Here is a 25,559-nt window from a genome sequence, read left to right as displayed (position 1 = left end):
GATCAAGTATCATTTTCTTTTTGCAAATTTGCTTATTTAAAGCCCATGTGATACCTACTAATTTCTGAATCCCTCAGATTTATCTCAAGTGATATGAATTACTGTACTTCTCAGCAACCCAAGTCCTGCAAAAAAGAACATATCTAATGCAGAATAAACTATGGAAGAATATGTCATTTTTGTCCTGAGTTGCCATTAAAAAATATCCTGTAGGGTTTAAGAAGGATTTATTTAAGTGTTCTGAAACTGTTACTGAATTCAGGAATAATTCTTATATGGAAAATTTACTGACATACTCAAGACCAGGGCTGCTTTTTGCTGTATTTCCTCAGGACGAAGATGGGAAGCGACTAAAGGATTTTCCAAGTTCTCTCTCCCGTGCACATTCCGGGCATCAGAACCCAGATCACACAGCCTCCAGGGACTGAGACAAATGAAGGATGCACTCCTTTGGGTAAATATATGAAACTGAAGAAAGGCTTTCCTAAGCTATTTTTTGCTCTGTAGGATTTTAAGGACATAAATACGGCGCTCAAAATGATCCAGTGCTGTCTTTAAAGTCTGGAGACTGAAAATTTCTCCTCTGAGTAAAGATTTGCAAAAACATGAAATAAAGGTAATTGCTGAAACCAAAATGCCTAACCAACTAGCCTACTCTGCTATTTTTTATGTCCTAGTGTTATAGTAGGAAAACTGTAACCCAATTAGAAATCTAATGGTAAGTTGGTAGGAATTCACATTGCCAGGAAGGATCTTTTGACCAGGCTGTAGCTGAAGGAAAAAAAAAAAAAAGAAAACCCTGAGCAGTGTAATTGTTTAATTAAACCAGAAATCTATAATTCAGCACAAAAATACATCCCTGCAAGAAATAACTTTGTTAATTTCTAATTTGTGAGTGAGGCCCATTTGCTATTATTTCCGAGAGAAAAATAGGAGTTACCAAGATTTCTGATGCCCTGATATATAATTAATGAGCCCTGCCATGGCCACCTCCAAAACTGTAAGTGGCACAGAGCTTCTTCCTTCTCTGTACAATAAATGCAGATACACTGAAAAAATATTTGTTCACTTTATCCTGGGCAAACACAGTGTTTGTGACTGAAGCATTGAAATTAGCATAGCAATACCATTTCTTAGGACAGCAATGTACACAATTCTAATACAAGGACGAAACTGAAGAAAAAATTAAGAAATTTAGTGAAGAAATTAAAAATTATTAGGAGACTGTTTGGGAGTGAGGAAGTGTTCACCTCATTTCTTTTGAAAGCTTTTCTTTGAGTATGAAAAAGAAGCAAAACCAAACATTCAAATTTAGTATCAAGTAGAAACACTTGTCCATCTCAAGTGTATTCTTCCTACTGCATATAAAATTAATTTATCATTATTAAAAACCACTGAAGCAGTACCAGAGCATCTGAAATTTCTTATTTTCAGATTGCTTTTGATCTCAATCCCTTCCTCTCCAAGAAAATGAATAATAAAGGCATTAAGCATTGTACTGATGAAGTTAAGACCTGCACAGTTTTTTGTACGCCTGTTCTTAATATTTCATTTCTTCATTTTTCCACCCTGAACTGCATGTGATTTTTACTTCTCCATGGACAAGTTGCAGGCATTTTTGAAGGTCTATATTTTACTAAGCTTTTGTTTAAGGGTGAAACAGTCTCATCTAGAATAAACTTACTACAAAAACAAGAGTATGGACTCTCCTTTACAGTGGCCTAAAATTTACTTCCTTTAATACAAAATAGAGTTAGTTACTTAGCTAGAGAAGCACAGATAAGCAAGTCAGATACATAGGTAAAACGAGTTTCTAACAAACAAGGCATAAAATTATTTTTTCTATATATAGAATATACATCCTTCACACTTTTTTAGCAATGTAAAAACATTAATTACGTTTTTTTGCAAGTTACACGAACACATCAAGTTAAGTCATCGAAAAATGCACTCCAGCTCCAGCAAAGAGCATGACTTTCCCTAACACTAGATTCACAGGGCTTCTCACTCAGGTGGTTCTACAAGCAACCCCCTTTGTTTATTCAGAACATAATGAAACATCAGTAGAAACATGCTTTCTTATTCTGGGGAGATAAACACATTCCTGTACCCCTGGTTTTTAAATTTAAAACTGAGAAGAACAACGTAAATTTACGTGGTCTAACACACTGAGTTAATTTTTATGCTTATTAGTGCAAGTGACTATTTACCTTAGAGAAAGTCGGTATTTTGTTTTCTCTTTGAATGTGACTTATGACATGTTTTCTTTTCTCTTCTGACCGATATACCCTTACTTCTTCTTCTCCCTTTGCTGTTCTCCATTCTTCCTGCCTACTGAAAAAGATAATTGAGATGTTTATTTTAAAGCAAAATACTACAAGTGAGAGGATCTATTCCAAATCAAGGTATAAATGTTCAATATTTATAAGTCTTTGAACAATACTTCTTTTTACAGTCAGAATGTGGCTTCAAAATGACCCTTTCCGAAGAAAGTAAGATTTCAGTCTTATTTCAAAAAGCTAAATCAGTTTGTTTGATTGTGGCTAGTAGGGTTTTTTGACTTATTGATTTAAGTATTCATCACAAGAGTTAATTACTGAACAAAATAAATTTCCAGTTTGGAAATAAAAATTAACCTCAGGCACCTAATGGATTAAGTCAGTGTCTAAGCCATAAAATGCCATAAATTAGCAGCAACAAATTGAGTTAAAATATATCGCAATACTATGCTGCAAGTCAGAAAACACTGAGGCAGCTGGATCCCATCACATATGCAAGTTATATTATTCCATCATTAGTTAAACGGTCAATTTTTATTCATAATACGTCTGTAATCCCAAGATTTTTCAACAGCAACTGATTTCAGACTGAAAATGATTTTATAAAAAAAATGAGACCACAGAATAGATAAATACTACACGTAGTTCTAAGACAATGTGAATTCCAAAACTGTTCAATTTAATTAAGTTCACCAAACTAAAAATCATTGCAAACTTGGCCTTTGTTTACCTGGCCACACCAGAAGACAGTTCAGGCACTACAACCCTGCGACTCCAAGCCACAAGGTCCCGCTCAGTGGCTATTTCACTTCTTGGTGCATTGCTATGCATCTGCCGCACACCTTCAATTTGTCCACTACGCCTTAATCCTATATTTGGTGGTGAATGTACTTCTGAGGTAGAACTTATAGATCCTAAAAAGTCAAAAAGTGATAGCTGTACTTGATCTGAAACTCTCAGGGAAGCATTTAAAAACTCAACATGAAAGGAGAAAAAACATTTTACTTGATCTATTATTGCAAAAGAAATCAAATTTTAACTGAATGTAACTATTTCAGTAATTTCTACAGTCACTACAACACACACACTTAAAACAGCTACAAGGCTGCAGTATTCTGTTTAAAAGTTCACATTGAAAACGACGTATCAACAATCTGAAGTGAAGCAACGTTTCATTGGTTTGCTTTTCTTTAGAAATACTTTTGAAAACATTTATGTGAAGACAATTACTGCTACTGCACTCTACATGCATATTATATCACAGTGACCCATTATATCGCACTGAATCAGTGTATTCCTTAAACATTCTACCTTTAAAAAAATGAAGCCATAACACTGGAAATTATTAAGAGGCTCAGCTGTAAAATTTACAGGCAAGAAATTGTAATGATGTAGATATATATATATATGTATGTACACACATAAAAACACACACACACAAAAAAACAACAAACCACCAAACCAAACAACCCCCACACACACACACACAAACACCCAACCAAAAAACAACATGTATGCAAGATCCTTCAAACACCTATGTTGTAGCAGAATTTCAACATTTTTCCACATTCTTCCACACACAAACTATTTTTGCTTACTTGAGTAGATTGCCAACCATGACTTTTTAAGCGTTAAGAACTACTGTGTAATCTAGTGCAAGACACTAAAATATGAAACAGTGGTGCTGAGAAATAAGCAGCTCCTTCCCTCCCATTTCTTTATTTGAGACAACTCAGACTTCAGTCAAGTAAATCGCCAGCTCTACATTAAACAGTAGGGTAGTCACTTCTAAAGGAATGTAGTTACTGCAGGTTCCCTCAGTGATCAGACAATAACAAAGATAAGTTTGTAATGTTAAGAATCCTGAGATTTGCAGAAAGGTGAAAAACATGGGAAAGATGTATTATTTTCTATGGCTCCATTCCTCCTTTCTAATAGTTAAACAAAGTGCACAAATCATGTACAATAATGTGATTTAAGTTTTCCAGCTCTCAGCTGTTTCAATAGAAAAGCCACAATGCCCATCCGCCAGTAATCTACCTCTGCTTATCCGGCTGGTACTACTGGTTCCTGCCTCCCCAGAACGTCTCTGGTCCTGCTCTTGCTGAAGTCTTTGAATCATGCTGTCCAACGGACTAACTTCTTGATTTGCTTGTTGACTTAAAACTTGATTCAATCCTGTGAATTAAAACATACAGGAAAACAACACATAAATGTTGAAGAATCAAATGTTACAAACATCTCATCTAAGTTTTAGCTTTGAAACTCACAAGTACAGTACAGAATCACATGTGGAAGTATAGACTAACACATTTTTGTAACAGCCTTTTTTTAAATAGGACAACTTTTTTCTTAATATACTGAGAACGCATTTTCTGGAGCCAAGTCAAGATGATCACATGCCACTCCTAATAAAAGCTTACATTTTATCAAGTGCCAGCAAGTCACAGAAGCTTAGTACAACTGTTGTTTGTCAGCTCAAAGTAAATTGTTCAAATGCATCCTTAGCGTGCTCCAAATGCATTATACAACACTTTAGCGTAAGCTTCAACACAATACTCCATCAAGAAGGTCTAACTGAATTAGAAGAGAATTATCTACACTGGGGAACACCAAGCAGTGAAATGCTTGATTGAGCTCCACATAGGTGTAATGATAACACAGAGGAAGTATTGCTAATTTTCTTTGGTATGTAAAACCAGCAAAAAAACCTCCTTTTGGGTAGGTCCCTGGAGTAAAAGACAGGAAATTGTTCTCACAGAAGTGATTACAAGGTGATAACGCTTTTTCTCTGCAGCAAGCAAAATACACAGCATGTAAGCATGAAAAACACAAAATCTGTTCTCATACAACAGTTGCAATAAAATTAGAGATGTATGGAGAAAACGGCAAGGGTTATGGTACTGATTTGACAAGGAAGTCAGATACCGCCGCACGGAATATTTAGATGGTGCAGTAGAGTGATGGGAAGCTCTAGTCAAAAGTAGCAGAACTTGTAAAACTTTGTAATGAGGATGACAATGTTCAAAGAAACAGGGTACAGAAATAATTTTTTCAGGGTGATTCCAAAGAGGTATCATAGTATAAAGTGCACTTTGCAAGATCCAAGACAAGGTATTACAGTAAGTTGTGCTATGAAATGAAGGACTTGGATTATGTGGCTACATAGAAGCAGCCATCTCTTATTAGATGATTGTATGCACAAAGAATATATTTAAGACAGTGCTCTCAGGGTTTCAATGTTACTGTAGTTGAAGTTAACTTCCCTAAAGCAGCAGCAACTCAGACCATGCAGTGAGCTCTGGTATAACCACAGCTGGATGTTTTCTGACTCATGTAGTGAGCCAGTCAGATTTGGTATCTCATGAGCAGACATTCTGTCTACTGGAAACAATGAGAAATACTACAAATAACACAAAAACGATCTTAAATAAGGAAACTGCTACCTAAACAAAATGAAATGTTTTTTATGTATCTAGCTTGTGAGATTTTGCTTTTGCAAGTAACAGCAAGTTTTCAAAAACATGAAATAGTAAAGACACTAGTATTTATTTTTTTCAAAACATCTAGTTTACAGGAGCTTCATGTATATCTAAGCAGTAAATCAAGCATGACTATCTGAAGTCCACCTATTCTTATAAGCCCCTATAGAAAACTTGAGAAATAATCTGTCAGAGCTCTGAGGGAGATACATCAAATTCCTCAATAACGTTTCAGAAAGAAACGGTGCTTCTTTAGTGGAAGGAAACATAATAAATAAATGAACATAGTTTCACTCTGGATAAGACTGCATATATTATTGCTAAACTGTAAAGAGGTAGAAAAATGTCTCCTCTCTCTCCAAAATCTCTCTTGTCTCTGTCCACCTGGTTGATGGCTTCCTGCTATTAAACCAAATGCTGTGGACATCATCTTCGTATAGACATTTCATGTGTCACACAGCCACTCCATTAAATTTAATATTGTTGAGTCTGTGTGCAGAGTCTGACTTGTTTCAAGATATTATATTGAAGAATACGCCCAGGACATTTTCAAATTTGGAGAATTTCAGCATGTCATGGATCCATGCTGTAACTGTAACAATGAAGCAGAACTGCATTCTTCCTTGGAAATAGAATTTAGCTTCAAAGCTACTAGCTAAAAAGTATACATTCATCAGAAAGGATTTTAAAATTCTTATAATTGCTTCATAAGTAGCATTTCTTCCTGTAATTTTGGATGGAATATGGAAATACTCCTTAAAAATTATTATTTAAGTATTCATTGGCTTATAATCTTCAAGTCTAAAAATGAGGATAAAGAGATCTTTTGGTAACAACACCGTCAGATGATCTTTTGGTAATAAGAGAGTCAGTTCACCTTCCTGGAATGTCTGACACACCCCAAGCTTAACTATGGTGTACATACAGGCTACTATCTACAGGCACAGTCAGTTTTCCCATATTTTCAACAATATCCAAATACTTAACAATGCTTATCTTTAAAACATTTAAAGCTACTTTAACCAGTCACTGTTTGTTCATCCATACTAACATCAAACTAGTGACACACAACAAGTAGGCACCATTTTTACATCCCCACCCATGCGGACCACATTTAGGCAGTTTCCAACAGCCAGTCATTGGCACAAAATATGCACATTCCTCCTGTGTCTTGTGCATGGAGAACACAACTTTTCAGGAATTTCCTAATTTTGTATCGTCATCAAGTCTTCAGAGCTCTCTAACCAAACAATCAAATTTTAAGTTGAATGACTGCCTTCATATAAATAGGAAAAGTATTTTGCACATTTCAAGTGTCCTCTCATTTTTCGCTTCTTGTTGGTGTTACCTGTTCCAACTGATCTGTGGAAGATCAGTATATTTCTAAGGTTTTCTGAAGTAGGAAATCTTACCCCAAAGAGATTAACTGCAAGGTCACTCGGCATCATACACTGTTCCAATAATGAAACGAACTCCAAACTAACTGGTGCTGTAGCATCAACTAGTACTGACTTGATCGATCACAGTACTGTAAGTCAAATTGTCACCAGCAATCGGTGCCAAAGACATCACAATTCTTCCACACTACATGAACTACTACGTCCAGAAACGTAGAAAAACAATGAAGTGAAAGGGAAAGTGTAGAACACCTGGAGGTAACTAGATAGGCTACTGTGTACTGAAGCAAAATTTTTCATACCTGAAGATGTCACTCCCATCTGAGGAATAAGCTGTTCCTCCCTGCAGTTCTCACGACCAGGAACTAGCCTCTGATACCTTGCAGGATGAGGGTTGCCATCCACATCAACCAAAAATGGGGGAGGCATAAGGTGTGGAGCCTGCTGTGTCTGTTCATCCAGGACAAAGTTGTTGGCATCACGGATAAGGGGCCGATAATCACTATGAAAGAACATCTGATCTGCTATCTGTAAACAAAGTCATTTTGTAATTTTTTTTTTTTTTAAAGAACCTATTAAAAAAAAAAAACATACAGTAGATAACTGCCAAAAGTATTTTTAACAATTTTACTTGTGGTCACTTTTGCAAAAACAAAGCTGATCTGTTTATCTCATTTTAAAAGGGAAAATTTAATTACTCCATTATTATTTTTTTCCCCAGTATTCCTCTCCTATATTATAGTGCAAGGAGAATAATCCACATGTGTGATGATGGGGAGCATTTAAAGAACAGGAGAATAGGGCAATATTTAACTCCTTGAAGACATATGACAGAACACAGCATGGACGTATTAAACAGGTTACAAATTTTCTTCCTATACTCTGAATATATAGTCTGATAATGAAAACTGTGTCAAAGACTTAGGAGCTGTGGTATAGGAAGAAGAGGAATAGGAAAATACCACATCACATCATCACCAAATATTTCAACATCAGCAGCCAAACATGTATACTCTTACTATAATGTTAGATATGTGAAAAAGTTACAGTAGATAAAATAAAGCTGATCTAAAGTTGAATTCTTCAGGCTCAAAGTTTTTTATTTCAGTCCACCTACTCAATTTATTCTAGATGACTTTCCACAGACACTCAAGACTGAGGAATTAATTTTGTCCAAATAGTGTGCTCCATCCCTCACTGGCACATGCATCTCAATATCGTACACTCAGAAAGGTAGTGAACCGTAAGCAGAAAAGAGAAAGAAAACAGAATAGAAGCTGACATCTATACTACACATCCCAGCACTACCTACTGGCAAGCAAAGCCCCTGGCAGCTCATATACTAATTTTAACTTTGAACTAGTAGAAATGAAATAATAAAATCAACATTCATGCAAATTAGATTTCCAGTGCAGCACTAAAAAGATTAAACAATTGACTCAAGGCAAAGAGATCTCCAAAAAAAAAAAAATCCTGTCTGAGGTCTTAAAAACAGGTATTTGAGCACAGACAAAGGAATGCCTAAGTTGACATAGAATACACTCTGATTTCTGAAAAGCATGCTCTGTCATTACCAATCCATAACATAGTTTCCAGCAACTTGTTATATAGAAATCAGTGAGGTTGAGGTTAGAGCATCTACTCAGAGGTCTGATCTCTCAATAACAGAAGTTCTCCTGTCCTGAGAAGACCAGGAAAGAAAGAGAACAACAAACACCTGTCAATTACAACATCAGAAAGTGTCTACATGCAGTACATGAGGCGGACAATTTTTTTTTAAAAACTCATAGGAATCATGGGATCCGGACCCCACAAAATTCAGAAAAGTAACAACAGGAAGAAAACTGGAAAGATACAATGGCAAAGAATTTCCTTCAGGGATTCAAAAGATTACCCTGAAAAAGTGCATATGGACAAGGTGACGTCTCACTGAGGTAAGAAGCCCTGACTGGATGAAGTCTTATTGCCAAATTGTCTGTTAACAGGTGCTGAATGAGAAAGATACTTTTATGTGTCTGACTGGATGAATCAAGGCCTGCTTAACTTTGTTTCCTCAGCTTGAATATGATAAAGATGCAGGTCCTGTGGGAAGACTGAGAATTTTCCCTAGAATCACAATAGCAGACTATCCAGTACTTTCACCTAGTGTCAGTTTTCCTATTAAGTACTTCCCACACTGAGAAAGAAGGGATTCCAATGGCATGATCATACAGACTGCGACTTTTAATGTGCTGTGATTTGGCTGTCACAATGTTGTCTGCATCCCAGGCTTTGTAATCAAAGAGAAGACCTGAAAATCCTTTCTTAAGATTCAGTGACCCCTACCAGCACAGCCTCCGGTACGAGATCATGAGGGACTTCTTTGTCATTACCCTTCTGTGTACTCCGTACTGCAATTGAGTATGGTAGAGAGAATAAACAACAATTTTCTTCTCCACAAGATAAGAACGGCATTTCATGGAGAACCCAGGCCCCAACCTAGTCTCAGGGAGAACACTGGAATGTCCCTAACTGCTGCAATGTCCCAGGGCTGCAATCTTATCCTCAGGCTATTCCAAGTCCTGAGAAAAATCAGAAGAATTAGATGTTCCAGAGAATCTTAAATGTTTATGTTCAGTAGATGATCAGTTAAAAGTACCAATAATCAGATCTATTTCTTGATATACTATTAGAGATTAAACTCATGGCAATAAGAAAACACTACATCACCATTAGGACATGAGTCCTCTGCACATATGACTTCACAAACCCAGTTTGGGTTTCAGTGGGAAAGTCTTCCACAAGGTCTGAGCTCTACAAATAGACTCTCCTTCAGTAACTACATTACACTACACATTCAGAATGCTGAGTTTCTCCACAATTACACAAATGCAAAGAGATTTTCCCTACTAGTGCACCAATTCACCACACAGGAGCTGTCAACTTGCAACAAAGAATTGTGGTTTGGGCAGTGTTTAGGAATTAAAGGCATAGAAAGCTGAAATATCTAGTCCAATCTAAGACCCAAAATCAACAGAAAGTTCTCTTATGCCTCCTGGACAAGTTTCCACCTAAGCAAGAACTACGGAAGTGCACATGCCCTGTTGACAGTAGGCTCAGCTTATCTCAGACGATGTTCACACATTCAGAAATCTCAGCTGAGACTGACTCAAAGTTCCTTTAACCGGGTCAGATAACAAAGGAGCCCAAAACAAGCAGCAAATGCATTTTCTTTTTGTTCCCCCCACTAAATAATTACTCCACAAAAAAATATTAAAAAAAAAATAAAATAAATAAAAACCACACACACAAAAAAATGACTGGGGCTGAGAGGAAACAATCCAAAAACACCCATTCAACCTTCATCATGGCCAAGATCACAATGTGGGGAAAAAAAAAAAAAACAAAGAACCAGAGAATGGTTCAAGTCAACTAGGAAACAGGTGCTATCCAAACATAACATGGAAACACAGATTTAGAAAACCAAGAGCTTGTTCTCTCAGCAGAGCTACCACTATCTCAGCTACAATCACTGTCCTGAACACAACTCCCAAGTGCTGGAATACAGAACAGGTTACCATGCTCCTTTCTTCTGTAAATATAATTCCCCAGGATAGATGGAAATCACTTTAAAGTAAAAAGCAGGTCCTACCAGAGTACATGCTCACAATATGTCTGGGAAAAAACCTAAGTATATTAGGGTGGGAGTACAGAAAAAGGAACACCTAAGCTCCAGCACCTACCTACCTGCAGTTACATTTTACAATAAAGCAGGTCAGACAAAAATGAAAGAGGAGACGGACCCAGACAAGAAAGAGACGGGAAACTTCCAAACTGAGTTTTCTGACAGCTAAAGACTGAGCCTAAAAAGGTAACAAATAGAAGAAATGGGAGCAAATACTACTTACATGGTCAAGAGTGCCAAGATTACCACTGGCACAGTAACAGCTGAAGAGGATTGTTTTAAATTACCAAATAAGTGAAAAATTTTAGACATAACCTTCTCTCAGAGGCTGCAGCAAAAACCCCAAGAGAACGAAGAGTCTGTGGAATTCAAGAAGTGAAAAGCAATCGTCTTCAGTCTTCAAACAGATCTAATCCCTCACAAGGTAAATTCTCAAAAGGCAGTGTAAAGGAAGCTCCTGGTCCCTCACAGCAAAGACTCACTATTTCAATCTCCTTTCCAACATTTCTAAGCAGTTGAGGACTATACACTTCCAAAATGACCAGAGAAAATTAACGTAGAACAATCCACAGACACAGTGAGAAAAATGTTTTAATACAACACGCTTTAAACGTTTGGAAGAGTAAAAACTCTGAAACACAAAGACCTTGAACATGATTTGATGATCCTGGCTTTCCTTGCTTGTGGTGTCTCTGCTTATTTGTCTTCTTTGGAATGGAACGGGAAATGCACGGCTAGTAATAGCTGAGGGACAGCAACAGCAGCCAAGTACTGAGTACTTCAAATCAGAGTCGAGAGACAAGGAGAAAAAAAAAATTCCCAATATACAAATGCTGCTGCAACTAGCATGAAAATAAGAGCTGGAAGACTACAGAAAGAAATGCAGTGGCTTACAAGATTAAAATTCCTTTTGCTCTCCTCTCTTTCAGGCCCCTCTGTGCTGCTGTTTGCCAAAATGCTTTCAAGGCCAACCTGAGTCCAAAGATCCAAAGCAGAAAGGAACATCCAGAAGCCAGCACTTCACCAAGAACCTTCACATATCAGCTGCCAGAAGCAGAGATGAAAATCCTGGAGCAGATATGTCTGTTAAAGTCTCAGAAAGAGGGAGAGGAGACACACCTCACTTCTTCCCTGGGTAGCAAAAGAAGAACTAGGACCTTGTGGGCACTCCAGACTAGGTAACCTGTATGGTTCATAGGGCATGCTCATCACCAGACAAAAAAAAAACACCTACCACCACATATCTTTATAGTCATGAGGGTCTGTGGCAAGACACCCACACTTAGAATTCACAATGCAGACTACGACATTACAATAAAGATGTAATATTTATATTACACAGTAATGGTAGAACATTGCTGTGTAAGTATCAAGGCATCCACAACAGCAGAACTTTATTAGCAGACATAACATTTTACCTCTAGAAGGTTATAGTACATTTATTGCAAACAATTGTCTCCCAGGCTATGTAATGTTTAGATACAGACAGCAAAAACAGTTCTATTACACCCTCCCTCCTTTTTTTCAGTCTTACTTAGGTATCAGAAAAATATTTCAAGGAAAATGTTAAACTACTATCAATTCCATTGCAGTTTATTCACATATCCATGTGGATCCATTAGTAGACACTTTGTAAACTCATCACTTAAGAGAGCAGACAACGACTGGCTAATTATTTTTTAAATTCTTTTAAATTTCCCATGTAAACAATAGATTAATAGCATATTTCTGCTGTTTAAAAAAAGACAGTAAAAGAAAACTCAATGTCAACAACAGGAATCTGAAATATCCCATTTTAGAGGCTCAAAATTATGTTAAGATACACTTTCTTGTAATGAAGCTCTGAAGGAGAGTTTGCACAAATGCATTCAACACAGAGAAACATCTTGATTTTTATCTTGCACTGTACCTTGTCATATTTGCTACTGGAACCAAAGCCAAAAATCAGAAGGTGACCGTGAGAATCAGTACATGCAAAATGCTGTCCATCAGGAGAGCACTTGCAGTCAAAAACTGCACCATGTCCTTGTCCTTCAATCTGAAATACAGTAACAAATAAAATAATTAAGTTACCAGAAACAAATCATTTTCAATTATGATTCTCAAAACTGGTGCCGATGTAGAAATTTTTTATAAAAATCTGTAAGACAGTATACTGCTAGATGGAAGTTACTTTAAAACATTGTTTACTTTTTAGCTGCTCACTTTCCAGTGAATTTTGTAATAATGCTCGTGAAAGATGCCAAATTGATAGTAGTAGAAACTGACAGACTTTATCCACGAAGCAGGCACAGTATAGGAAGTGAAAATAAAAGCTTCCCCTTCAAAGTCCTGCTAATAAGCCTAACCAGAGAGCTGGGTCCAGTTCAGGGAATTAGTCGCTACACCCTTTCCATCCTCTGCCTTTTTGCTGAGCTAGCCCAGTAGCGCTGGCTGCTGTGGTGTTTCAGAACACCTGCCCACTAGAAAACGCACTGACATAGACAACCCACATTACACAGCTTAGCAACTGCCTGTTTCTGTCATTCCTACTCCTAATTTATTGGAGTGGGGGAGGTGTAGATTTGTGTAAAAACTCCACCTTTTAAAGAACTGCAAAGATTTTAAAAAAGGAATTTTTACCTGATACTCATTTTCTGTTTTCCAGTTCCATTAAGCCAGAACAAATGGGTTTTTGTTTTTCCCTGCAACCTGTCAATCAAGCAGAGGTGACCAATCACCACTCTGAATTTTCATGTCTTCAGCACCTCTTCAGAAAGCCCCTTTCTATTCTCCCCAGCAAAGCACTATTGCATTTTCTTTAAAGAGACACCAAAACAATTATTTCCCTAACCGTGGCAGGCCTATATACTGCCAGAAAAAACAACAGTATTCAGCTGCAGGCAGTAGCACCATGCACTTCTGTAGCACCTTCCAGAGCCCATCAGCATTATTTTTAAAAAGTTAACAAACTAAGCCTCAAAAGACCTGTGAGGTAGGTACTGTTCTCACTGTCTTACAGGCTGAGACAAAAGCAAGAAATCTAAATCTTTTGCCCACAGTCTTACAACACATGCACACCCACATCCCTGCACACCCCCCCAGTGGCAGAGGTTGCTACATCTAGTATCAGTGCTTTCAGGTATTTGATAAAGGTCTTTCTTACTACAGGTACTTTCCATAAAAGCCAAATGAGTTTCCAGATTAGCAAAAGAGGAACATAACCCAACGCAAGTTTTATGTTCTGTTTTGCCCATTACTCCAGAAGAAATGAATTCTTAACAGAAGTATCCTATAGAAAGGGATGGAAAATAAAAACAGAGTTTCAAGCAAGTGACACTAACATCACAACAGCTAAGAATGCAGAATTAGTTTAGACTACTAAGCAAGATCCAACAACCAAGGCAAAGTTACAACTTTGTGCTGCTTTTTGTATGTAGAAAGCTCACTGTATTAAAGGGAGACACTTTGCGGAGGTAAGTGGAAAGGGGGAGGAACTTCAGCCCAAGAATAAGCTTTGCAGATTTATAGTAAAAATCTGGAAAAGGAGTACTTACAGAGAAATTTCTGTTCCCTTCCCCTTCCTCCAGTCAAGGTAACATGAAAGTATCTAGCTTCCTAACATTCAAGTCCTTCATCAACAGAATTTCAGGGTTCTCCTAGAGCCTAAGATTTGAACTCTTTTTGCTTTACAAGGAATACAAGACATGTTGCGGGAAGAACTTTTTGCTAACCATGGCAAGGCAAAAAATAAGAAATAGAAGAGAAAAAAGAAAAGAGACTATTAAGATGGTTGGGGTTTGTAATCCCTCCCAGTAATAAATTATTTGGATGGACAATTTTCAAGAAACCCCTGGGAATTAAGAGTGTTAGTTGGAAGACACTGCCTTCATATGTAAAGGAAAAGAATAATGATCTACTATTCAGTGATCAGCACAGTGCAAATCGCTTGAATGTGGCCAGAATCTGTTTGAAAAAGTGCTTTTGGAAAGGACAGCAGTAAGACCTTTTAGTACCATCTGTCAAGTCTGATGTACAATTACTTGGAAATAAATATGCTTAGTATTCTAAGAACAAAAATTACTGTTCAGCATAACTTTCCAAGATAAAATTACTATTACAAATTAAAGGGCAAAGTCTGACAGTGTGCACTACCCAGTAGAATTTTTGTAAACAAAAATATTTGGGGATTAATAAATGACAATTTACAATGGAATTTCTTAAATAAAACTATCACAGAGGACTTGGTCATTTGAAACAGAAACTAAATATTAAGTTGCAAAAGGGGAAGCTGTAGTAAATCACTGAAGCTGCAACTTCAGCAAATTAGATAAGGGACTTGAGCAAGAAGGAAGCTGCTTTCCCCACTCCATCCCTTTTAAATCAAAGATGCAATAACTATATGAAGACCATATCCCAAAGAAGATAAACTGTTTATTGTGTCTGGAACCATTCCTTGCTGCATGAAAGGGTATCAATGGTGATGGGAAGAGACCGCTCAGGAGAACAGAAAAAGCACTGGTCAGTTAAGAGATGTCATAAAGGGCTGCCAAGAGTGAACAGGTTATGATGCTTCTGGTAGCAAAGCAAGTCGCACAAGTTCTTCAGCCACAAAGAAGGGGGAAAAAAAGTGATGCTACACAATGAGAACTAAATTGAGATTACTCGTAGTCTCAACCCCAAGAATTAAGCTATTTGCCCACATTTTCATGAGCAAGGAAACAAATGGACATTGATACATCCCAAAGGGAGGAATGTTGATGGAATAAGAGAATGAAAAAAGGAATGTATTCTTTTCCTCTTAGTTTTAAAGAGAGCTTATTGTTCTCCCAAAAAAATAGGGAGACTGGAGTTTTGAAACTAGTACACAAAGTAACATGCCTTAGGTCAATAAAAATAATTTGTTGTATGAAAACAGTAGTACCACCTACAGAGAGAGCGCTCAACAGCAAGCCTTTCTGACCTGTTATCAAAAGGCAGTATGAAAGACTTGAAAACCTAGTTTTTAAGAAAACCAAAAGACACAGAGGAGGGGAAAAATATAAAGTAAAATGGAAATTAATCAAGAGTAGAGAATACAAGACAAACTTAACAGACTTTCTTGAGTAAAATAACTGAATTTTTATATCAAGAAAATATAGTTCAGTCAACTTCGCTACACTTCACAGCCATGATGTGGCACTGAAAACTTAGTTCAAATGGAACAGATTGTGATCAGTAGGAGAAATGCAGAGTTAGGTAAACTTGCTTCAGAAAGGATAATGATTATTGGTTTTGGAAAGACATACAGAGCTAAAATGATGTTAACGGTGAAGTTCCTCGAACCAGGCCTTTCTACTAGTGACTACAGAAAAAAAATAAGAGCCCATTGATGAAATGAATGTTAGAAAAATCATACACTGAAAACAGATTTCTGACACAGCACAAACTATATCAACTGAAGCAATTAAAAACCACCAGGACAAGATGCAATTGGCATAGAACCTAGTAAGATTATTAGAAATAACTCACTAACAGAAAAACTAACCGAATTCAGTCTACGCACAATAATGTTATGTATTTCTACCACACCTTCCAACGCAAGTCATGAGCACTGTTTTAGTATGTCAGTGAACTGAGCCTCTACCAGCCTTAGGTAACATTCTCTCCCATCCTTCACACTTGAGTCTGATGCATTTAGTTGGAAACACAGGCAGAAAGATCACTGCATATTTACTGCAATGCATCACATACGATGCAACAACAAAAAGAAAACTATAATCCTAAAATATACCTGCGGTGTATCCAGAATAGAAAGAACACAGGTGCTAGACAAGCAGACAATGATAAGCACAAACTCCTCCAAGGAATGCACAGAGTTTTTGCTTCCCATGTTCAAGATAAGTAAATTCAAAGCGCAACAGCTACAGAGAAATGTTTCCACTCATCATAACAATGGAAAACCTAAGAGGTCAGTTTCTTCACATGGACACTAAGGAAAGAGGACTGTTGTGTACACCTATACAAAAAGACCTTTAGCAGGAAGAGAACTACTCAAATGCATAGGAACAACCAAAAATTAGTTACAAGCAACATTCGGACTTGAAAACTGAAATTTAGATTCTAACAATCGCAAAGCTATGCTAGAACAACTTTTTAAAACTAGCAAAACAGCAAAGTTAACTGTTATTAAAATATATAACCTCTTTCATAAGTGATGAAACTACATCATATCTGCTCAAGTCAAATCAGTCTCCAACATTTTGAAGTTCCTTTGCAGGCTTATGTTGTCCTTGTTTTAAGTAACAATCTTGGATCACAGCATGCTTCCATGGTAAGCCAAAAAATACCTACAGACTTTCTGCAAAGGTAGGAGAGCTTGGAGTAGATTTGTACGAGTGCAAAAGAACACTGAATTTGTAAGTCAGTTTAAAAAATAAATAAATAAATATCAAAATCAAAGGGGTTCCTACACTGCTTCTAGAATAGTAACAAAGTATCAAATGGTAGGAAAAGAACAAGAACTGATTAAAACGTTTCTGTAGTCCTGCCATTCAAGTCAATTCTCCATTCACAAATGCCGTTATTGTCTTGAAAGATAAACATATGAATGAAAAGATCTAACAGATCACCCACTCTGTTGATGCCTGAAGTTATAGAAAGGTTATATAAAAAGTATCTACAGCTTCTTTTTTCTGTTGTTAAAGAAAATTTTTCTTAACAAACATCCTGCAAACTCAGTACTGGCTCCTACTTGGACCACTAGAGTATTGCTGGCTTTGCCCTTCAGGATCTGCTCTGATGTACAATCCAAAGGTGGAACCTCCAGAAAATTTCAAAAACATTTTAGTAGGACTATACACAGATTGATTCAAAAATAATCCACCTATAAACTTACTGTAAGTCATTCTATATTTCAGATGACTACAAAACCGCGTCTTAAAATATAATCCCGTATCATCTCAGCAAAACTGGAAGTCTCTTCAGAATTCATGAAGGCCACAACACCAGAAATAACTATCTTTAACTCTCTAGTAAACACTAGAGATTGCAATACATTGGCCATATGAGCAAGCAGTATGCCTTTTAGACATCAGTCCAAAAAAAATCGCCTCGTGGCAGAAAACTCATGCACAGATCATTCTGCTGAGCTGATGGAACCTGATCTTCCATTTTGTTCTTCTGACAGGGACTCCAATTGCTCGGTATGTCATTTAGGCTAAAACTAATCAAGTAGTTGCAAACAAAGATTTAGGTAGGCCATGCAAGCTTACTGATTAACAAAAAGGAAACAATGTTGTAAGCGATCTGATAATGTTGTTAGAGCTTCAGAGTTTATCAGGTTGCATTGAAGGCAGAAGTAGCATTAGAAAGTAAGGAACCGTATCGCACAGACCAGCGAAAGATCAGACCTCAGACAAGGGGGCAGGAAAAACATTAAAATACGCAAACATAAGGAGGCACAGCATAGGAACTGCCTGTAACGAAGTGTCCAATCAGAGCTAAAAATAAAGGACAGAGCCAACAACCAGCTCTCTGAAGGAGCAGTACACAGAAAAACCTGATTGCAACTCAGTAGTCTCTGCTTGATTGACAATTTGCAGGAAGAAACTCTTTTGACCTCAATCAGTTGATGCTGTAACACTGACAGTAAATTCTAAGCAAGACAGGGATTAAACTGTACTAGGACATTAAAACGGTCATTAACAAGGGATGTATGTGTCCAAATTCACAAAAATTAGACATCGCCATTATGAAATACATTACTACTATCACCTCTGTGGGGGTTCCCAACTTCTTTTTCACAGATTTTATATAAAAACATAAGACATGTGGGAAGAGGGCAGAGAGACCAGGGTGTGGGGGGAGGACAAGCAACATATCACCGCATCCAGATGGTCCGATTTCTTCAACTGTCGTGCAGACTTTCCATTAACTTCAAGTAGGGTCAATATTACGCCCTCTACAATTTCCATTGCAGAAATCAGGAAGATTCTTATGGGCTGCTTGAACTTGATCTTTTTATGGTCAAGTTTTATATATGACAATTTCAGTCACTGCTTATGCTAGTAGCTTCAAATAAATCTACAATATACCCAAAGCTCACAAAGCTAGTAAGGTGTTTCTATCCAGAATTTTCAAAAGATACGTCCAACATGGGAAAGTTAGGGAAAACATGTAAGCTTGAAAAAGGACCATGCAATACAACCACCATACATCCTATAAAAGTAATTAAGGACCCACTTGGGAAAAACGCATGAAACCAGGAACAGTACCAGATGATTTTACATTAATTAGACAACCAGCTAGCTACAGACTTGGGGACAAAAACTCAGACATTAGCTTGAGCAATCTTGCCCTTATTTCTTAATGCCTGTGGCCTCCACTTTCAACGTTAACATCAACACATTTGTTTTGGTTTTTTAATATAAAACATTTACCTGTAGTAACACTTTTACACAGATTAACTAGTATCTGGCTATAAAAAGGCATATATTCACCATGGTACTTCACACAGCGAATGTAAAGCAAAACCACTACGAACATAAACGCTTGCTTCAAGCTTTCTCCCTCGATGTGCAAAAGTACACATTTTGAATTTTAAAAAACAAGCTGTATGTTTTAAATGCAACTATTGCTCTGTTATAATATATACCACTACTTTTCCTGATTTTATGCCAGCATTTCTAGAAGCAAAACCTGTTTCATTAAGACATCATTTGAAATAGCAGCAGCACTTTGGAGCCATACAACTCCAATCATCATGTAACCAAGAAGAGGGTGGCCTTCCAAGGTAGGTTAGTATCTGCTTGCTGATCCAACCACCCCATTTGCTTTCAAAGGCAATCAAATTAAGTAAAAGAATTTCAGAGATCACTTTCAAAACAAGCATATCAAATCCATTTTTTGTTTCCTCAGCCCAAGGCTTCACAAGAAAGAAGCAACCTGAAAAAGAAAACTAAGGACCAAAAAGAGTCACATTTTTTTCTTTACTATAGCACAGTTGCAAGACTTTGGGTATAAACTTCAAACTGGTCAGGAAATCAAGGGACCTAAAAATAAGTTCTTGAGTATTCACAAACAAGTTCTACTGTTTTGATCATATGAAAGCATTACATACTCCACTGCATAAAAAGTTAGAACACGAACTAATGAAAGCTACTCTAGCAGAGTAATAAGTAAATAACATTTTGAAGAGCAGTCTTGCATCATCACAAGATCCTTCCAACACTCTTCCTTCTAGCTAACTTTCCTATTGGAAACTGTTAGAAATATGGCCATGTTGCAATCCTCTAAGTGTGAAAAGCAGATGCTGGAGTTTTGTCTTCTCAAGTATATGGAGAAAGATCTTCTAATCAAGTAAAACTTTTGTTCTTGACAACTATTACTTCAGGAACACCCAGACATAACCACTACAGCTTTTCAAAAATGTCTATCAAGCTTTATTTACATAATTGCCTCGCTTCATGTACCTGAGATATATACATAGAGATTTAAAGGAAATTTAAAATTCATTTATAATGAATTTTAAAGTCAAAATATATATAGTCCTTTCTCTAAAAACTAAATGCTGAGAAAGTCATTATGCATGTTTGCTTGAAAACTACATAAACAAACTGTGGCACTTCTTCCCTCTTCATCTATTTTCTCTTTAATTTGTGGTAGAAAAAAAATGTATTAAGTTGGTCATGCTAAGTAGCTGGTCTTAAGTCTTGCTAAGAAATCCTGACCAGCATTCTCAAGTACAGCTGTTCATTTTTCTATTTCAGATAACAAGCACTGCCCCATTAAATTTGAGACTTCATTAGAGAAGCCATCCCAAGCTCCCAGTCAACTTGGTAAGACAGTGTAAGACATTCAGTACTGTGCAAAAGATGTCACAGCTCAAACAACTCAATAGCTAACAAGTTCACAGTTTCATTAACATTTTTACCCTGCTGCAATGCTACAAGCTTTTTGTGTGTGTTTTTGTTGATTTTGTTCTGTTTTTCTTTGAAAGTTTATTAACTTCTGCAATACTTTCCTAACTCCAATCAAGGACATAAGAAAAACATCAGCCTACAAGGAGCTTATGCCTGTTTGTACTATATATTCAACAACAGTTTATATTTGAGTACTTTGAAAAGTTTTGCAGTACCAAGAGCTTTAGATTTGCTGCTCCCCATTAATGTACCTGTTAAGGAGAATGATTACATTTAAGTTTTGATGTAGCAGTATGATGCAAAGTCAAAATAACTTCATCTTGCTCAAAGGGTCTGTAACTATTTACATTAAGGTTCCAGTAGGATGTCCTTTAATTTCTAAACTCCAAGAATGCAAAGTTTTGTACCCATTTTTCTTCTAGATGTCACAAACATTCTTAGAAGAAAAAAAGAACAAAAAGAAATATAACTTTGTTCATGCAGTTAAATCCAGACTTTATCCTAAAAGCTCAAGTAATTTGCATCTGGCTCACAATTTTAAATGAAGTTGGACAAAATCACATATTACTAATTTGATATTAAAATTGCAACTACAAAAACTGTAACTTCTTAGAAAATTATTACTTTTCAATTCAGCTGCTTACAGTGTATTTGTTTTAATGTACAGCTTTTAATACAGATGGAAGAAACCACACTCATCCCAGGAGCCAAATCTTTGAATATGCTAGTTAACATTTTGTGAAATAATCATGAAAGCGATTAAGTCCTGACTTTGTTTAGAAAATGTTCATATTTATAGTCTAAGTCTCATCATCTGTTGGTAATTAATATGCATTTTGGAAAGAACACAAGCAAGTAAGTCACAGGCTTCCCAGTTCTAGATCCAATGTCTACTTACATAAAATGTAAGCAATATATTTTACATGAAAGAGTGGGAATATTCATCATGACCTGCCAATAGAAAAGTGCCTAGAATGAATGCAAACAGCTAAGAATCTGGTAGACATATCTAGATGAAAATATGCCCCAGTTAAAAAAAAATAAAATTTAAAAAAAAAAAAAAAAAATCACAATTTTTTTTTCTAGGACACCTGAAAACCTGTAAGAAGCCTCATTCTTGCTTAAAGCAACTACAGCTATCAAAGACATTGTTGTCCTTCTAGGTCTCAGTGAAAGAGCAAACCTTAGCCCCAGAACCAGAGTTTTTCAAAAAGAGCCAAGAAATGCAACTGTACCCTGTATCTTCTTCAGCACTGATGCAACAGGGAGGTCAGCAATTCCCCTCAGGCTTTGCAATTTTAAATTTTTTTTCTTCTCTCTCCTTTTTTTTCTTTTTTCCCTGCTGATTTCCATAAAAGTGGGACAGAGGGCACAAGAGCAACAAATACCAATTCAAGCAGTAACCATTACACTACTGTAAGAAATCATCCGCTATTCTTGAAGTACCAATCTGGTTTCCAGGGCAAGCAACATGTATTCAGTGACACAGAAGAGAATGACAGTGTTTCTGGGAGAGATTAAAGCTTTTCTTTCACAAATCTACCAGAATTAGTTGTCATTTCAAAGGAAGCTGAAGGTGAGAGAGGGGGAGAACAGGTTTGGGGAACAATTTTTTTCTTCCTCCTCCTCAAAAAGAATCAGTTTACTTCAAATCATTAGTTTACGGAGCTTGAGTTCTAATGCATTTCTGAAATACGCTCACGGTACTTTATATGCTCTGATGAAATGTGCTTTGGCATTAAAAAAAAGACTCATCATCAAATTTGCAACAGCTGGACATACTAGTATGACATTTAAGTGCCAAAGGCTAAGGTGGCTTAGCCTTTCAGCAAGTCAGATTAAGTCACAAAGGTAGGAGGATTTTGAAGCATTTGGATCTGTGAATTTAATACAAGATAATACAAACATACTTTTTGTATCAGTATTTCAAAGCATTCTTCAGAATACCAAGAAAGGACTAAAGCCACCTTTGCATTGAGTGTAAAGTGGGTTCCAGAACTACCACCCACCCAGAGCATGTTGCAAAGAACAGTGTAATACCGGACAGCGCTCAGAAAGACTGCTCAGCACCAGGGAACACACATGCGTCCAAATGATCTCTCCACAGCCACCGGGAGGAGCACATTAAGGTTACAAGCAAGTAAAAGTCTGACCTTAACATGCACTGGCACACAGGAGGCCCCTGAGACGCATGAATGTGTCAGACTTAAGAAAACTGACTTCTTGAAGATGCAACTTGCAATGAGAATCAAGAGCAACACCTAGTCATGAAAGACTGTTCAGTTTTTGGTTTTATTTGTTTTGGTTTTTTTTGTTTTTGTTTTTTGTTTGTTTTGTTTTTTTAATCTGTTGACCAGAACCTTTTTTTTTTTTTTTAATGTAAAGGCATCAGTGTTCCTACTTGATTAATTTCTACATTACACAAGCATTTCTTAATTGTCATAAGGCTGTTTTTTATCAACAAAAACATAAGTTGGCTGGTGCAATAACTGCAATGCCTACTAACAAAATCCGACCAGTCAGGTATCAGATTCAGGCAAAGTAACTGCATTCAAAGAGACAGTACAAAAATCCAATATTCTACAGTGACAAAGATTGTAAAAATGCCTGCTTACTCCAAGTCCTTAGTTCTTGTTACTATAGTACAGTTTTCATACTTTTACGTAACTGCAGTCACCATATGTTCCTGCAACTGTTCATAAAGCTATGCTGTAAACCAAATCATTAAAAAGAAAAAAAAGGGGAGAGAAAAGAACAGAGCTACAGGCCTGTACATATCCTGAAACCTTTCAGGAAACTTTTATCAGCCCACCCATGGGACAAGAACTATCAGCTTTACCACAGAAGAAACCTACACTCTAAGCTCCAGACAGAATATCTTTCGCAAGCAGTCTGAATCAGCAGAGCTTAACCCTGGCAATGTCATTGCCTCAATTCAGAGCTCAACCCTGACAAGTACTGCTTACGGGAAACTACATAAATTCAAAAAACTAAATATTAAGTGCAGCACCATAACAACACAAGCCTGTATAGAGTCCGACTTGAAGAACGCCAGTACTTAATGGCCAAATTGCAACACCACCAACAACAAAAAAAACCAAACAATCACCAAACCAAACCACCATGCATCCACTTCACATTACTAGACACCCCCTTTTTAATCTGGAAGATTCTGAAGTCCCTGGCATTCCTAACAAGCCACCAGTGTCAGGTCCATTAAGAAGTAACTTAGTGAGAAGACCTGAAGAAAACATGACAACAACCAAGTTGTATACAGCTTTTATTTATGACCCAACAGAGCATTAATCCTGCAAGTTCGAGAGCTTGCCTGAAGCTTGACGCCACAGCCCACTTTCTAATTTACCTAGAACATGATTCCATACCCAAGAAAACAAGCCTAGCAGAAGTGCCTAAACCCACAGGCTATGGAATCACACCTCTCCACACTGGCAAAACTTCCAGGAGAAAGTCAGGAAAAAATCCTGTCTAGACATTCATAGCTGAGATGCCCTCCTGGGTAACTGGCAGATGTTGAACTGAACACCTTGTCACCGAGAGAAGAGAATCTAGGTCTTGCATTTCCCAGTTCAACATTAGTTAAGACAACCCCAAATGATGAGTGCCACTTGCTCCTGTGCCCTCCTTTTAGGGAAGCAGAGACCCTTCTCAGTTACTGGAAAGGTGCCTTAGCACAGAAGGGATACAGATGCCTCATTGCAGCTTTTAATAAGAAACTGCATTTCAAATATAGCTCTATGTACATTATCACACAGTGGTTTTTGCTAGACAGCTCACCATTCCTGGATCATCCACAATGACACCTAAATCTCATACACTGCTCAGTAAACTCAGAATTTGGTACGACACTGCATTCCACCTTGGAAATTAAGGACCTTGGTCCCCAATAACTTAAGTGCCACAGCAGTCAAGGGCTTCAGTGAACCTAAGACCTGGGTAATGAGCCACAATTTAACCATTTACAAGAGTTTGCCCGGTCCTTATGCAGCAAACTCATTATTTTTTGAAATACATATGCTTTGAAACAGTTCGCTGCAGCAACCACTTAAGGTTTATTACCCTGTTCCTTCATAAGTCTGCTAAATGCTTATTTGTACCTGGAAAATACAGCATGTGAAACTGTCCTAATATTACAACACCAAAGCCACAGCCTCATGGATTCCTTGGAAAAATGAATGACAAAAATATGCTGGGAAGCGTTTTTCATTGGCAGCTGTATTAAGTCAAGACTGGCAGGGATATTACACAGGCCACAAAACAAGTACCTGTATTTACACGTGAGACTCATTTGCTGCATCTCAAAATTGCCTAAAAAACTTTAAGCCTCTCACACTCTTGACATTTCTATGGCAAGTTTCACTCTCTGAGGCAGTGAATACATTCCTAGAGTTTGTCTGACTCAAACCACTGAATTAAACTAGTTCTGAATGCTCGTGAACTCTTACACGAAGTTATACGATACTTACAGAATTAGGCCAAATGAAGTTAAGACTACGGGTGAAAATGTGGAATATATAAAGTATATATATATATACTTTCTGAGAGTAAACCCATGTGTGCAGACAGTCACTTAGTGGACTGAGTTTCCTATTAGTTATAAAGACCAAAATCTGGCAAACAGACCAAAACCGGTTCAAATTTACTATTAAATGAGTTGGCACAGTTACAGTTAATCTTAACTTTAAAAAGCTGGCAAAAAATGTTCTGTAGGACCACCAGAGTCTCCTAGAGGCACCTGTCACCAGCAAGGCATAAGTAAACTTTAATTCCTCCATTTAAGTTAAATACAGAACAAAAAGTGTATTGGGTAACTATGACTTTGCAATTTCACATTCACT

At 37.1% G+C, this 25,559-nt stretch overlaps 1 protein-coding gene across 2 annotated transcripts in view; it reads right to left on the bottom strand.

Moving 5' to 3' along the window:
• Nucleotides 1-25,559, bottom strand: part of PHIP (pleckstrin homology domain interacting protein) — a 106,955-nt gene that overhangs the window by 40,060 nt on the left and 41,336 nt on the right. For both annotated transcript variants that reach the window (XM_065833506.2, XM_071806844.1), the window contains exons 16-20: nucleotides 12,732-12,860; nucleotides 7,461-7,686; nucleotides 4,320-4,457; nucleotides 3,010-3,193; nucleotides 2,211-2,334 (exon numbers count right to left, since the gene is read on the bottom strand). In XM_065833506.2, the coding sequence (XP_065689578.2) occupies nucleotides 2,211-2,334; nucleotides 3,010-3,193; nucleotides 4,320-4,457; nucleotides 7,461-7,686; nucleotides 12,732-12,860 (801 nt within the window). The remainder of the gene's footprint in view (nucleotides 1-2,210; nucleotides 2,335-3,009; nucleotides 3,194-4,319; nucleotides 4,458-7,460; nucleotides 7,687-12,731; nucleotides 12,861-25,559) is intronic.

The sequence above is a fragment of the Patagioenas fasciata genome, chromosome 3, assembly GCF_037038585.1.
Source record: "Patagioenas fasciata isolate bPatFas1 chromosome 3, bPatFas1.hap1, whole genome shotgun sequence".
Classification (NCBI taxonomy): Eukaryota; Metazoa; Chordata; class Aves; order Columbiformes; family Columbidae; genus Patagioenas; species Patagioenas fasciata.
The sequence above is the reverse complement of the archived record's forward strand: the minus strand, read 5'-3'. Positions and strand labels throughout refer to the sequence as shown.